We start from the raw sequence: 15688 nt of genomic DNA, 5'->3' as shown, positions 1-15688 counted from the left end.
TTCCAGTTGGTAGTAATATTAGTTTTGGAATGGCTATTTTGGGCCAAAATAGGAGAACAATTTAAGGATAAGGGGTTAGCCGGCATATCATTTGGCGTAATCTTCGTGTGTCGTTTCGGATAATGAAAGCGACAGCGGGTCTTATTGTATCTGAATGTGCCTTACGTATGATAAAACGGACTATTTCAACCGTGGGAAAATTTAATAATAGCCGAATAACTATCGATGGAAGAAGCAAGGTGGAAAGAGTGAGTAGAATAGCCCTGGCGAAGAGAGAATTCCACGAGAAAAATAGATCTACCAACAGCGGGATATTTTTAAGCGTAAAAATAGGGAAGCAATTTTTCATAACCTACATCTGGATTATGTTTCTCTACGAAAGAGAAACGTGGACAATAACAGCTGCGGATAAATTAGGGGCTTTCGAAATGTTGTGCTACAGAAGAATAATGAGGATTAAGTTGGATCGAACGAGTAAGTAATGAGGAAGTACTAAGAAGAGTGGGGGAGAAGAGAAGTCTAGCGAAAACTTTGATAAGAGGGCGAAACCACCAAATCGGCCATATGATGGGACTTATAGATGGCAATAATGAACTAGAAAAACCTCGAATGAAATACATGGAGCAGGTAAAGAACGAAATAAAAGAGAAGAAATACGTAGGAATGAACAGATTAGGTGACAGGAGAATTTAGTGGATAGCTACGTCAAACCGATCCTAGGATTTTTGACCAGTGATGATGATGGAAAAATTAAAAGCCTACCGACTAAGTGGTTGGAAAGAAGTATTCTTGTAGCTGTCAGATATAAATCGCTGAAGTTATAGCTGATAAATCTTTTCTGTGTTAGAAGTTCGGATCGGAGGTTACCGAAATTAGAAACTAATGAGTCTAACTCCCATCGTATCGCTAAGATTTCTGGTAGTTGTAGTACGTGCTGAGGCGCAGATACCGCTGTGAAGTAGATTGCGTGTTTGGGAATAATTATTTATTTCGTTCCAATTATGCACGCGGAGTATGTATGATTTAAAAAATGCTTCTTTTAATTTCAATCAAAAATTGGTCATGATGAATCCGATAGAGCGTATGAAGTTGCTGCGTCGTGTATGATGAGATATTCATTAGCTAGCAATTCCCTTGGGATGAGGTTTTTGAGTCCTCCTACCTCTTCTATTTGAGCGCTCATGTACGAGTGCGCACCGGCGTGTGAAAAAAAAAACCGTTCCGTCACTTTTTTTTTACATATTTTATGTTTTCGTAATCACATGCGCGCTCGCGTTTAAAAAAAATGCATTCCCACCCCTCTCGTTTGTTTTATCGCGATAAAATTCCTAAACGTGACCGCAGTGCATTGCATTTTTCCGTCCTTTTATTTATTATTATCTCTCGTCGGAACCTCCCCGCCAATGTATTCACCGTCGTCCGAAAAAATCATTATCCGTTAATGTTGCCGACTGCACCGTATAATCGGGCGGTCTTTTAAATGCGGAATAATTTAGTGACTTTAAAAATTCATGCGGCTAATTGAATTGTTCTCCGCGTGAACGAATCCTCATTGCCAACATCGGTGCACCTCTGTTCAATCAAGTTTGCAAGAGCGTAATTAAAAATGTCCTTTTTACGTAATAATTGTCGCATTTTAAATGGATTGGTAATTTTATGCGATGCTTGATTTATTAAATAATCATGGAAATATAATTAGTTTCCACAAAAATGAAACCTTGTTATTCAAATCATATCGCTAAGTCAGAGTTTTCATAATTTTACGGTGTATTTATCGTTTATATTTTCTTTGGGCCGAATCATTTTTGATGAAATGTCTGTGCCTAGAGCTTTTTTTTGTAATTTTTAGCCATTTGTGCATGCTGCAGAGACCAAATTTTTGCGGACTTAACTTCAACCGTGACGTTTATTGAATTTCAGAACTTTTAGCGTAATACATGCAGCATGCACAACGGTATGATTATTTTCGAGTAACCAAGCTGAATTGATGAATAGCGAAGTAAAAATTTGTTTGGTGAACGCAGAAAATGTGTCTTGGTACACTCTAATGCTAATAATATTCTACTTCCTTCTAGAAGCTATAATGAATGGAAGTAAGAATAGAAGCTATTTCTCATGAATTTTATGTGTGGTGATCAATTTTTAAGCGTGGAGTCCGAACATAATTGCCGGATTAATCGAAGAAGTCCAGTGAGAGTGAGGAATAAAAAAATCAATCACAAAAACAATTTTCACCTTTGTACTCGTTGAGTTTTGGCATTTGCCATTTTCCGGCGAACGTTGGCTATAGAATTGGAGGGTCTTGTGTCGTCGCGAATGATTTTTCTTTCTATGATTTTTTATATGCTGTGGCTATTCAAATCTTAATATTTTTGTCTATCTTTTTAGGCTCCTCATCGGTTTTATTCCCTATCCTCGTCTTTTATCGCCGCTTTTGGATTTCCAAATTTCCTTATACACCGGCTATGCACAGCATTATGTAGTCACAAACTTGAGCTGGCGGAAAATACATTTGGGCAGCACATTTGGGGAAAATTGACTCCTAAGTCAGGGTAAAACAAAGGAAATAACGTGAACCAAGGAGAAGTTAATGAAATGGAAATATCGGATAGAAACAACGACTTCCCATACCTATCAGTTCGGCTAAATATCTGTCTTTATGTACAGTTTCTTTCGGATCTGGGAATAAAGTAGTTTTCTAATATGATTTTCACCTTATCGCTTTGAAAAATTACCGTGGTGCATCCTGAACCGTGGCGCATCATTCCGACGATTTAACCCTTAACCGGTGACGTGCGGTCTGAGAGACCGCTGCGTTTCTAAAATTATGAATATTTTCAAAATTAAGATTTCAAAATATCTATAATTCTCGTTAGCTTCATATTTTTGCATAACAAGGACATCCCACTCTTAAAATTTAACGTTCCTTTTATTAATTTCTGTAAATTTGCAATTGAACTCGATTAGCGGTCTGTGAGACCGCACGTCACTTACTAAGAATGCATCAAGAAAAGGAATAAGCGGGATAAATTTCATGGCTACTAACTACTTAGCCTTCCAACTTTAACATTTAAGGCCTTTTTTGAATCTGGCAAAATATTGATACATAAATACAATAATTATAACTCAAGTGTTTTTGGCATCAGTTTTTTGATCCTGCTTCAAATCACAATTTTTATGACAAATTGGTTCGTATTGGGAGTGTAAAAAATTTAATATAAGTTTTAAAATAGTTAAGCATTCAAAGAAAAATAAAAAAAAAAACAAAAAAAATGGCGTAGCAATATTTTATGAATTTTGATTTATTGCGGTCTCCCAGACGGCACGTCACTGGTAGTGTAACAAGAATTGCACGTCGCTGGTTAAGGGTTAATTAGCAACGACCGCCTTGCCCAGCATTTCCGTGCAGTTACCGTCGCGGCGGAAGTTTCGTGTCCTCAACGGGTCCCGCGTAATTGCGGACATCGTATTGCGAGGGCTTTTGTCGCTTGATTGGCTTCGTCTGCATCTCGCACCGCGATGATTGCTCTTTCGCGGGAATCTGGGGTCAGTTTGGGTTTCATCGGCGTCGACGACTGCCCATCCTTGGCCCGGTGCTGTCGAGTGGCTGTGAAATCACGCGCTAGATTTTGTCTCCCTTGTACTGGGAGCAGTAAAAAAAAAGAAATAGGTACGTCCTAATGGGTCGTGGAATGTGAGGACATTAATTAATGGCACGCGTTTTGGACTGAATTGATGCCGTTCTAGGCTCTTCTCTGTTTAGGTGACCCTAGCATTGTTTAAAAAAAAACATTTTATTCATTCAGATTTTATTTTATTTCAGGCGAGTTTTTATTTCAATGATATCAATGCCTATATCTATATACTGCCCTTCAAGCCGCCCCATTATGCATGTGGCAGTTAGGACACCAGACTTCAAAAAAATGAGAGAGCAAAAGTAAGTGCTCGTTGGAAAAAGTCACTTCTGAGTCTCACTTGGCATTTCTTAAAGTTCTTTCCTGTTTGGGTGAGAAAAAATTTTTTATGCCTATTCTTACAGAAAAATATCTCTCATTTTATCATTTCCATCGGATCTAACATAGAAACTAGTTTCTAGCTTCTATGTAAGATCCGATGGAATTGATAAAATGAGAGATATTTTTCTGTACGAAAGCTAGTTTCTAGCTTCTATGTTAGATCAGACTTCAAGCTAACCAGAAATTTCATCCACCGCCAGGTAAAGTTGAAGGCTATATCATCTAATGGTTAGCGCTAACCATAAATTATAAAACCGGCTATAAGAGAAACCGTGCAAGATTTTTTTTATTTGTGAATAGTGTAAAACACTTTCGTATTAAGTAATTTGAAGTCGTTTCCTACTAATCAGAAGAAAGAGAGTCGTTCAACTTTTAGTGGGGAACGGCTATAACCTAATGCTGTATATTCATCTGAAACTTCAACGTTGTGCAGCTTACCCGGCAGGGACCCTATGACACTTACACGTGGCATCACATTCTCCTGCTCAGAGGGAGGAAAAAAATTTCGAATTCTTCCGCCTTTGTCAACCATCCGTGCTATTTTGACCTCGCCTTTCAGTGCGAAGCCATTCGTGAGAGCCCGTAGGAGTCGTCTTTTGACACCGATCCTTTGTGTCTGCGAGGAAGGCAAGTGAAAAAAATTCAAGTTCCCCCTCCATTGTAATTGGTTGGTTGAGTGAATTGTGATTAGTTTTTAAATGGAGATATCGTATGAAAGCACCAAGAAATGAATGGTTACCATCAGCGCTTATTTGATCAGCCAATTTTTTAAATTTAAAATTGTTACTTTGGAGAGGGAGTATAACCTAGAAGGTATAATTATGTCTGTAAGCTTGTTTGGAATTGTTACGTATTCATAACCTCATGTTGGTTACAGACTGTCTTGATGTAACTGTATTTATCATCCCAGATAAGCACAAATTCGCTAGTATACCTCATGTTTTGTGCTTTTATTATTTCTGGCGTGGGATTTCTGTGATGCTATAGTTTTTTTATTGGTAATTACTTCTTTCCTAGCCATGAGTGATTCTCTACTTCCTTAAGGTAGAGAATACATCAGAGTAGTTGTCGAGTCCATACATTTCATTCCACCTATAGAGCTAGGCCTTTGGTTTAGTTACCTTTGCATACTTGTATATATATTTCCGACCACTGATAGACCGACTCGTATAAATATTTGGGGTGAACGAGATGAGATACGCCAAAAAATCATGGAATCGGCACTCTCTAAAATCGTCTGAAACCCTTGGAAAAATTGCCGAAATACGAAACTTTCTATCTATTACAGTGTTGCCAAATGCCTCTGTACTTTATACCTCTACTTTTTGGGGACATTTGGGGGTCAAAAAATCGATGGGAATGAGGAATTTCAACAACGCGGAGAAGCTTGTTAATGGCACCAAAGTCATTGTGGGTGCTATTAGTCCACACCTTGTAACAGTCAGGAATCCCGACAGTCAAGAACTGTTGGGTATTTCTATGATTCAATTTAAGTACGTTAGATACAACAAAAAACGATCGTTTCAGTAACAAACGGCAGACAAAAATTGTCAGAGTGACCAAAAAAGGCCGCATGCCGCTTCGACTTCCTTTGATGTACATAAGAATGCTTAATGTACATCAGAATGTTTAATGAGGGAGGAAAAAGATCGAAAAAAACGCATCATTTCATGTTAGCATATTTGCATTGAGGGAAAGGGGGTGGAATGTCAGTGGGCATTGAACCATCAACCTAGATGGTGGTTATAAGATATAAGCAGCCATAGTCATTTTCCACTCTTTTTTACTAAGCCAACCGTTTTCAAAGTTTACACGTCATTTTCAACAGCTGTATTTCTTTGAAGTACCTTAAGGGTTGAGTGAATAATAGAAAGCGGAAAATTAGTTCGGCTGCTACTATATTATTAATAATTTTTTTTTCTTATCTTGACCTCGTTTAATTCATGTTAAAATAGTTCTTGGAGTGTAGGTCAACGTATGTTATGCAAAAAAGTTTTAGCCAACGTATCTGTTTATTTTAAACCATCATCAGGGCTTAACTTTGTACATATTTATTGACATTATGTGACGTAATATCAATAAATATGTACAAAGTTAAGCCCTGATGATGGTTTAAAATAAATAGATACGTTGGCTATAACTTTTTTGCGTAACATACGTTGACGTACACTCCAAGAAATATTTTAACATATATTATTACTATGAATTTCCACAGAAAGTGACGTCATAAATGTCTTGTAGAAAGCGACGTCATAAATGTTGCGCTTCGTCTCTAGAAGCGTTATTTTTACTATTATCGCAAGAATTTTTATAATTATTGACTACCCTTTGACGTGGCGTGGAGAAATTAAAAAAAAAAAGAAACAGTGTTTTTCCTGTTATATATTCAATATTTTATTTACCTCTGTCTGCCATATTTGAACTACAATTTCAGCAGAGAGTAATTTGAAAATTTGTTGTCCCGAGGGAAAAAATCTCCCATCCCCCGCCTGATCGCGATACTGAGCTTTAGGTAAAAATAATAATGGAAGTGATTATGGCGGAAATGAAATGAGCGATAATACTGAAAAATCGGAATTGGACAAATTTAATATAAACACGTGGGATTGGTGAAAATCCTAAAAAAATATCACTGACGGGGCTAGGATAAAAAAAATGAACAAAAATGTTGCAAGTGAAGTTGTAACAATCGACTGATGTCCGAGGAAAGTTGGATCAGGTCCATTAATACGATTGGTAATCTTATAAACAGAATTTTTTAATTCTTTTGTTTAGAATGAATGCTATTAAATTTTATCTTAATTAAAACAACATTAAAATGTAATTTCGCTGTTTCCGCTGATTTTCAATTTTTAGAATAAATATCCGTAATTCCAGCTAAGCACAAATTCGCTAGCATACCTCCTCTTTTGTGCTTTTATTGCCTCCGGCGTAGGAATTTTATTGATGTAGTTTTTAGATTAGTTTGTAGAGTTTATTGTTATAATTTTTTTGTAAATGGTTAGTGGTTGGCATTGCTGAAATATTCTGCCTAATGTGCATAAAATATTTTTAAAATTAGTTTGTTTTAGTGGTTCATTTCCTAGTACGCCTTCATCCGAAAAACGCATTTTCGTTTGCCCAGGTATTATTTCCCTGAAATCAAGGCATATAAGTCATTTGGAAAAGTTTATGGTCTCATTAGTTGTCATGGTCGAGAATTTCCACTTAACTTGTAGTTTTTGATTTTTTCGAAGTTAGGATTTCAGTAATATTCCTTGAAGTAGTACAAGATGCCTGCTTTATGTGGCCTTTTCCTTAAAGGTGCTTTCGGGCGAAAAGGTATTCTCTCATTTGCTTTTTACTGTGGGCCCCAGTTTTTCTATACAATCTCGATGGATGTCATCAATAATGGCCATGCTTTTGAAAGTATATTTGCGATAAGAATTTGTTTCGAGTTGCGCAGTCATGAACTTAACTCCTTAATTCCACTTCTGATAGGGGAAACAGTGCAGGAGGATACGAACGAATGGTAGATAGTTCGCCAGGGGCCGGTAGGTCGGTAGGATAATGAGAAATGGCTCAGAGCCCCTCAGCTTGAAAGGAAATGAAAAAATAAACAACTTTCTTGACGATGGAGACGCTATACGTTGTTCTCGATCATCGTAGTCATCACCTAGTAAAGGGCCACGCATTATGATGAGAGTTAAGGAAATTTGGCGACAGAGAGCGGGCGAGTCTCTTTGAACTCACGGTATCAGTATTGGATATTTCGCGTGCCCTGGGGGAGGGGATGGGCTTGTATGGACGGGAGATCCTGTTCTCTCGAAAAAGACTCGTATTATTTTCCTTATAAGCACGTCCGGAAACAATCTTACGAGCACGAAGAAGGAGTTTTGATGAAGATGAGGCAAAAATGATTATGCGTATATCTCGTAACGATCAAGTCCACGGCGCAATATCGCACTTAGTAAGAAAAAAATTTAATATCTTTTTAGTGAGAGTTTCTGAGAAACATCAGAAACCCTCGAAATTTAGTTATAAATGAGGGGTGTAAATTTTTCGATAGAAGCTTTTCCGTATGAAGCTCAGTAAAAGTTTGTTCGGTATATAGTAGCGTAATAGAAATTTTAGCAGTGATTACAACTTTATCATGACTGAGTGGAAAATATGTTGTTATTACGTCGATCGACTTCAGCATGTTATGTATGACAAAAAGTTGAACATTTTGAGTGAATCTTTTAGGTAAATTATTTACGTATTCTTTATTTCTGGTGTATGGTCTACCAATTTCCATGTGCTATAACTGCCTCTCACTCTATGGTTTTCGTCTACACTGTAATACGGTAATCTACATTACCTATCCATGACATTTTTTTTCAATAACTACCGAATTAAAATCTAATGCTAATCAACATCGACGTACCGTCACCCACCCTTTTCGTGCTATGTGAGTTAGGCAGTTGTAAGAGCCCCAAGGCATGCGGTTAAATGATTATTTTACGACGGTTAGTATTCCATTATTAGATGCTGTAAGGACTAGAGTGCTAAGTGCTGTGTATATAATTTCCAGTATGCCATGAACTCCGAAAAAACCGCGATGAATTTAGATTCCTCTTTAGAGTTTGTTTTTAGATTGTGCCAAAATATGACATCACTATGATAAAAAATATTCACCGATATCCATGTGGGAGAAACGAGTATTTTTTGTATAAATAATATAGTGCGGTACTTATGTATAAATACGGTGCTTCGTCTAGGCTAAAATCCAGAATCGGGAATATTTCAGTTCCGGAGTGGAGAACGATGATAGGAGCATTTGATTTTTTTTACTCCTGTTGAGGGAATCAATGAAAAGATGCAAAAGTACAATACAGGCAAGAGAGTTTGGTACCAGTAGGAACAATCATGACGTCTCTTGAGGATTAATGGCACGCAATTTACAAAACTTCGGCAATATTAGAAGTAACAATGTTGTCTTCAGTAACTTTTTGGTTGTGAGTTTCTTTAACGAAACATTAATATCACGGAAAGTGCGAACTCTAGAAAATGCTACATACAACTGCGCATACGAAAAAACGGGCTGTAAAAATATTTTTGCCTGCCCATGTTACGTTTCTTTGGTTTTGTTATGAATTCAACGGGTTTTTAAACCTTTTTTGAAGTTTAGAATCAAATAAAATGTGTGTAATCGATGTACCTCGAGCGAGTAATCACATAGAATAGAACGAAAATTTTGAGTCAAATAAATGGGTAATAAGTGGAACTTAAGATTAAAATTGTTATTTCCGTCAAAATCCGGTGATATAACGTTCAAAATGATACCTCATTTATCACTGTGGGTGCGGTATTAACGGAGCATTTACGGGATAACAAAAATAGACCTTTCTGTAATAAAATATGAGATAACCGAACTGGAGTAAGCTTTGATGGTTTATGAATCCCTGAGATATTTTTGAGATGAGAATTTTTTTAGTGTTGTAACTCGATAAATGAATTTACGGATTATTAACTGGCTGTACTGGAACTGTGAGGCTTTGCGGAATTCTTTGTAAGAAGTTATGCCTCGTCGTCCCATGATACCCTCGAAAATAAATTCGGTGTGACCGATAATTGAGACAACCCCTCTAAAGGCCGTTTTACACGGTACACTGAATTGCGCAATCTGACGGACGTGCGAAGGTGCAATCAAAATTGCGTCGTGTAAAGCGGTGAATTGCTGGAACACATGCGAGAATGCGTAGATGCGAGACGGCAAAATAGCCCCTGTTCTAATTTCGTTCATGCATTCGCGCAATTCCACGCCATTTTAGAAATTAATGCAGCTCTTACCTGCGCAATGCCGTGCCCCGTGTAAAACGGCCTTAAGGCAATTTGACCCCTAATGTGGGGCAGCGGCATTTTTGGATTGTCAGCTCCAAATTATGCATCTTGTGCCGCTTTAAATGCCTGGGTCGATGTATCTATCGTCGACATTGAGAACTCAGTTCGGTAATGGTAGCGCCCCTACGATTGAATTGAGACCGTATCCATTCCCGTCAATGTCAACATCCCATAGCGGAAGTAAACTGGGCCAGCATCCAGGAAAAAATTATCGCCCGATCTCGGGCTCAAGAAAAAAGTGCTCCTTCTTGGGTAATCTGAGCTGTATCGCTGAAAATCAGTGTATAGAACTAAACAGTATGAATGCATATCTCTAAATCCTACCCAACCCCTCAAGAAATGAAAATATGCAGCTACTGATTAAGTTCCTCGCATTTTTTCACCTGATGACGTCAAGCAATAGCTGAGCATATTGTGCGAATATATCATGTTGTGGAATTTCTACATTAATAATGTCACTAAGCATTAATGTTTAAAAGTTATGCTTATCAGTGCCCTTTGCAGGTATTTTTAACTAGAATTGTAGGCATGTGTTCAGCCTTTTTTTAGGGAAATCCCGGGCCCCTTCCCTAATATTTGGCTCCAAGGGGACAACCATTGCCAATTCTAATCCTTGGTTTGGCCTCAATACAGAATGTAACCACGGTATCGATACGCGATCGAACATGAAAGGACACTTCTGTAATATTTGTCAAATTTAGCCATGCGACGTGAAGCTCGCCTTCGGGCTTAACTATCTCTATCTCTGCGTGTATTCGACTTAATAATTGTTTTAGATGATGGTACGATAATAACAGGAAACAGGAGCAGTGTAGGTACGGTTAGGTTAGCTCAGTTTGAATAAGGACACATCCATACATATGTACATTATTTTATGAACTAATCCAGACTGCGGTGCTTAGTCTAGTATTCTTTATTTCCAGGGGTTCCCCGTAATATTCGCTCCAATATGTTCGAGGAGTAGTTCGCAACTGAAACACGCCGAGACGCTTCAGGTACGCTTTTAGTGACCCACAGTAGGCTTTCATCTACACTTGAGAAAATAGAATAATTCAAGCGTGGTAAATTTCATGCATATTTGAGGTCGGTATTACGAATTCAAATGATATGTATCATAATCCTGATAGCTTCATTTAAAGCACGAATTTCTCTGAATAAACGTAACTTAAAATTTCTTAACACATTAGGAAGTTCTTTGTTTTTTTTACTGTTGATGAGATACCATTGATGTTTTCATTTTTATCTCTATGTGTATTTTCCGTAAGATAATACTCATTTGTCTCGAGCAAGCGCCCTTTTCTTTAACGATGGGACAAATGTGATGCGGAAGTAAACAAAGACAATATCTGAGACACTTTACGGAAGAAGTGTCTAAGTATGGCAGTCCATATTTTACTGTTTCAATATATATTTACACGTGAGTTATTAGGAGTATCCATTACGGCGATGCATCCTCAGGGTATTAGCATTGATTCGAGTTTATTTCTCTTTTTATTAGTGTAAATATCTTAATTCTAGAAGAGGCATTCTCCTCCTTTGTCAGTAAAGAAGTAAAGTGAGAACAATTTTCAGGATAATATTATTTATTTTACCACTTTTTAACGCGCCACGCTGATGCGCTAAAATCTCACATCCAAAATTCCCATCACGATGAGGAACTTGCCGAGAAAATATTCGTTATACTACAATCTTGAGGAAATGTCGTGGCTCATCTAGGTCAAGTCTTTATTGAATACGGCCTCAGGTGTGTTTAGTACTACGTTTACTCATATGGAGTGATTAAGAAAGTCCCGATATTGCAAAGCATTTAATTATAAATAAGCTTTTGGGATTCGATTCCTGGTCTCTTGATATTTTATTGTGATGTATAATTACAGGACTGAGAATTTGAATTGAGAAGCAACCTTTTTTAGCAAACCCAAATTGGAGTATATTTGCTGCAATATAAGGGAAGTATTTACATCAGGAATAATTTTGTGATTGTTTTCATGGAGAGCAATTTCAGTGTTTCCGGCGACTGGTTGATTTAGGATATGGTAGAGCAGAATTATGATCGAAATATAAATGTGCAACTTGGCCATCCCCAATTGCTAATGTACTTGGCTAGCGATTTGACGAGTAAGTGTATTAATGAAATATATATTTTGTGTTTGATGAGACTGACAAAGATGTTATTGGAAAATGTAGTGTTGCCACTTGGTTTAAGGTATTTCGTTGCGAAAAAAAAATACAAAGTTGCTAGGTATGGCATTGCATGCGTATACATAACTAAGACTATGTATATCACCAATGTATGCTATTTTTTAGGAATTATAATTATTGCGGCCTCAGTCACCGATCTACACTAATGAAACATGTTATTATGTGAAACAATTTGTGCGCATAATATACTCTCGAAAATACACACACCCAAGAGCATGAAGTCACTGCTAATGTTACATAAAAGAGGTAGCGTATGTTCTACAGTTCGTACAGTCTGATTTCGTGGCGTATTGCATGCTATAAACGTACGCTATTACTGGTAAATTTTTGGGGTACATAGAGATGATCATTGTCAACGTTTACATGTATCTCAAAAGGGATGTATTTTCCTCAATATTTTCTCTGAATTTCAATGCGCGAAACACTGCTCATTATTGTCAAGAGTTTAACGTTTTATGTCGTGAAAATTACAAAATAATAGCGCAACAGCTTGTTCCGATGGGTATAGTTAATCATTTCCATAAATTTACTATTCCGACTCAGGTTTATTGCAATTACTCAGTTTGGTTAATGAGAATTGCTACAACATTTTTTACCAGGTTTCAGCATCATGATAATAAAACTTTCGTGTCCCCAATGAACGACGCAGCTGAGTTACTTCTGCTACTCTTTGTTGAATGTATGACTGGCATGAAAATTTCTGTCGAAAATCTTCTTAACGGCACTCTTATACTGAAAAGCTAGGTCGGAATGATTTGAGATAAAGCGCTAATTTGAAACAAGTAATATTTAAAAGGATATCGAGACAGAACACGACCTGTCTAGCAAGAGTGATGCATGCTCTAAAATATGACCCAAGTATGTCGACATTCCCTCACCGAGAAACTCCGCCGAGGACGGTGGGAAGGCGTGCGAGGCGGCTGCGGCTGCAGCGGCCGCAGCCAGCTGACCCGCGGCCGCCAGGTGGAACGGGTGCTGCTGGTGGTGTGGGGGCGCCTGGGCGTGGTGCGGCTGCTGCTGCAGGTGCGGGTGCTGCTGGTGCTGGAGGACCCTCGCGGTAGAGCCCACCGGGTTGCTGCCTTCCTGGCACCGCCTCGGGGCCAGGATGCTGTCGATGGTGAAGAGGGAGTGGGGCGGGAGGGAAGAGGAGGGCCCGGGCGGAGGGCCCTTGGGCGGCGGCGGCGGGGCCCTCGCGAGGACGTGGTGGTGGTGGTGGGCCGCCAGGGCGAGGGGCGACGGTGAATTGCGGACCGAGTCCTCGGGAGTTCGGATGGGCGGCGGGGAGGAGGACAGCGGAGGCGGAGGTGACTCCGTCTCCACCATCTTCGCGGCAGGGCCCCTCCGTGTGATGGGGGGGCCTGGGGAGAAAGACCAGTCAGCGGGGCTTCTAGTCTGCGTTGTGGTGGTGCCTCCAAGGGTGGTTTTTCTACCGGAAATCCGTGGGGAATATGCAACCCTTGAGTCGAAACCCTCTCTGTTGCGTGGTAACGTCCTCAATGGGACTATTTCTCGCGGAAATCAATGCGGTTGGCTCCCGGGACGATCACCTCTAGTCTGGGGCTTAGTAGTGTTACCAAGGGTTGCCGTCCCCCAAAAATCACAGGGGAGGATGCCGGTCTTCAGCGGGGCATCTCTTCTGCGGCTTGGTCGCGTCTTCCGGCGGGTAGTTTTCCCGAAAATCAGTGCGGAAGAGGGAGGTGTGTAACTCTTCGGTCGTACCTCCTTTCCGCAGCGTGGTGGCGTCCTTTATGGTAACAATTCCTACGAAAAGCGGAAATGGTGCAAACCTTAAGTGTACACCGTGGTAGCGTCCTCAAGGTTCGCAGTTCTCCCGTAAAATCAGTGGGGATGGTTACCGATATAAGTCACGCACTGGCACTCTTTAGCTGGGCTCATGGGCTGTGCGGTAGGAATGGGTGCACTCCGAAATCTCGCACGTACCCCTGCAGTGTGTCCGTCCGTCCTCCCTCTCAACTCCCGAAAGGGTCCATTCCCTGCTTTCCTTCCAGACGGCTTGGTTCGTCTAAAATTTGGTGGCTTGCGATGCAGAGGGGGCGGGCGGTCGGTGGTGGTTGAGGGCACAGCGCTGGAGGGAGGTCGGTATCGCCTCGTTTGGAAGGCACGGCAGGGTGTCGTATTCAGCGTGCGGGGGCGGGAAGGTAGCCACGCCCCCGCGTCAGCGCTCGGAGGGCGGGGCCTCGATTCTAAGGGGGCGGGGATTGTTGGAAATGGGCGGGGCTTTTCACAAAAGGGGTGGGGCTTGAGGACCCTGCGTTTGAAACGCACGAGGCGGTGTGGGGTGCAATTTGGAGGGGAAGTTGTGGAGCGTGCGTGGTGGGAAGGGTGTGATTTGCATGGCTTGGGGGTCGTGTCCGGGAGGGGTCGGGGGCTAAGGGTTCGGCGAGCAAGGATATGGGATGGGTTCACCTCACGCCCAGGGGTGGAGAGGCGAAATTCGGAGTGATTTAGTGCGGAATTGGGGAGCTAAAGTGAAAGACTGTGACTGGCAGGAAAACGATCTTGTATTTGAGTTCGAGTGTAAGGCGATTATTCTCGTCTCTCCACGACCTGTCTGCAGCATTTAGGCACCGCTCTTCTCATTCCGGTGTCAAGCACTAGAGTTTTGAAGTCACTATAGCATCAACGTTGGTGAACTACTTATCGCGTGCCCTGAAGGCTTAAATTTTAATGCTGAAATTTTGTTTTCATATTGATATTACATAATTTAAATTTCTGTTTTTTGGCGTACCAAATGATTAATATCTTACGCATTAAGTTTATTTATCGCAGGTGGTATGTTATGTACGCAGGTTAAACAGTGATGATTGGGTGATGTTATTGGTTTTAAAATTATCACAAAATCTGACTGAAAATACATGAGAATATTTGTGTGTATTAATAACGTGTGCCTCCACGTGTACTGTGCAGTATAATTATGACCTATCTAAACTCGCTTGACTTCTAATCGTAGCAGTATGTATATTCATTTAAAGAATATGTGTTCCGTTTAACTTAAGTTTATCCAAAGAGATTTTCTCATTTGAAGGTGACCGGTTAAAATTTGTCCTCCATTTTAAAAAAAGAGGGGGAAAATTATGTATTTATCCACCAATTTGTTCTCGCGGTACAATGCTATGTTTTAAAGCCGTCGATTATTGCGCCTTTTCCTTTTTTTAATCGACGGCTTTAAACCATTGCATTTTACCGCGAGAATAAATTGGTGGATAAATACATAGTTTTTTTCCTCTCATTTGTTAGAATGAACTTCGACGAAGTTGAGCCGGAGACTATAGACATTGTCCTCCTTTAATACTTGATACTATTTCCTTATGTAATTGAATCTAGTGGTATTAGAGAAATCAGTGGTTAAAATATTAAACTTGCCAATTACTTATCCAGTAATTCAGTACCAATTATTTTCCTCTATTTTCCTGATGCGAAAACAGAATTATCCATAGCGAATATATTACCGTTAAAAAAGATGTATTCCGTACTCTATGTAGGCGTTTTTTCATTTTGCATAAAATCCAATAGCTTTATCTAACAATAAGTAATTCCTTTGGGTTGAACGGGAGAAAGCTTATACAAATTGCTAGATAGTAAAGTAT

General features: G+C 39.7%; 1 protein-coding gene across 1 annotated transcript in view; it reads right to left on the bottom strand.

The window, feature by feature from the left end:
• Window positions 1-13403, bottom strand: part of LOC124158137 (homeobox protein goosecoid-like) — a 111464-nt gene extending 98061 nt beyond the window's left edge. Inside the window, exon 1 of the mRNA XM_046533321.1 lies at window positions 12959-13403. Within this exon, the coding sequence (XP_046389277.1) occupies window positions 12959-13403 (445 nt within the window). The remainder of the gene's footprint in view (window positions 1-12958) is intronic.
• Window positions 13404-15688: the final 2285 nt, after the last annotated feature.

Source organism: Ischnura elegans, chromosome 4, assembly GCF_921293095.1.
Source record: "Ischnura elegans chromosome 4, ioIscEleg1.1, whole genome shotgun sequence".
Taxonomy (NCBI): Eukaryota; Metazoa; Arthropoda; class Insecta; order Odonata; family Coenagrionidae; genus Ischnura; species Ischnura elegans.
The sequence above is the reverse complement of the archived record's forward strand: the minus strand, read 5'-3'. Positions and strand labels throughout refer to the sequence as shown.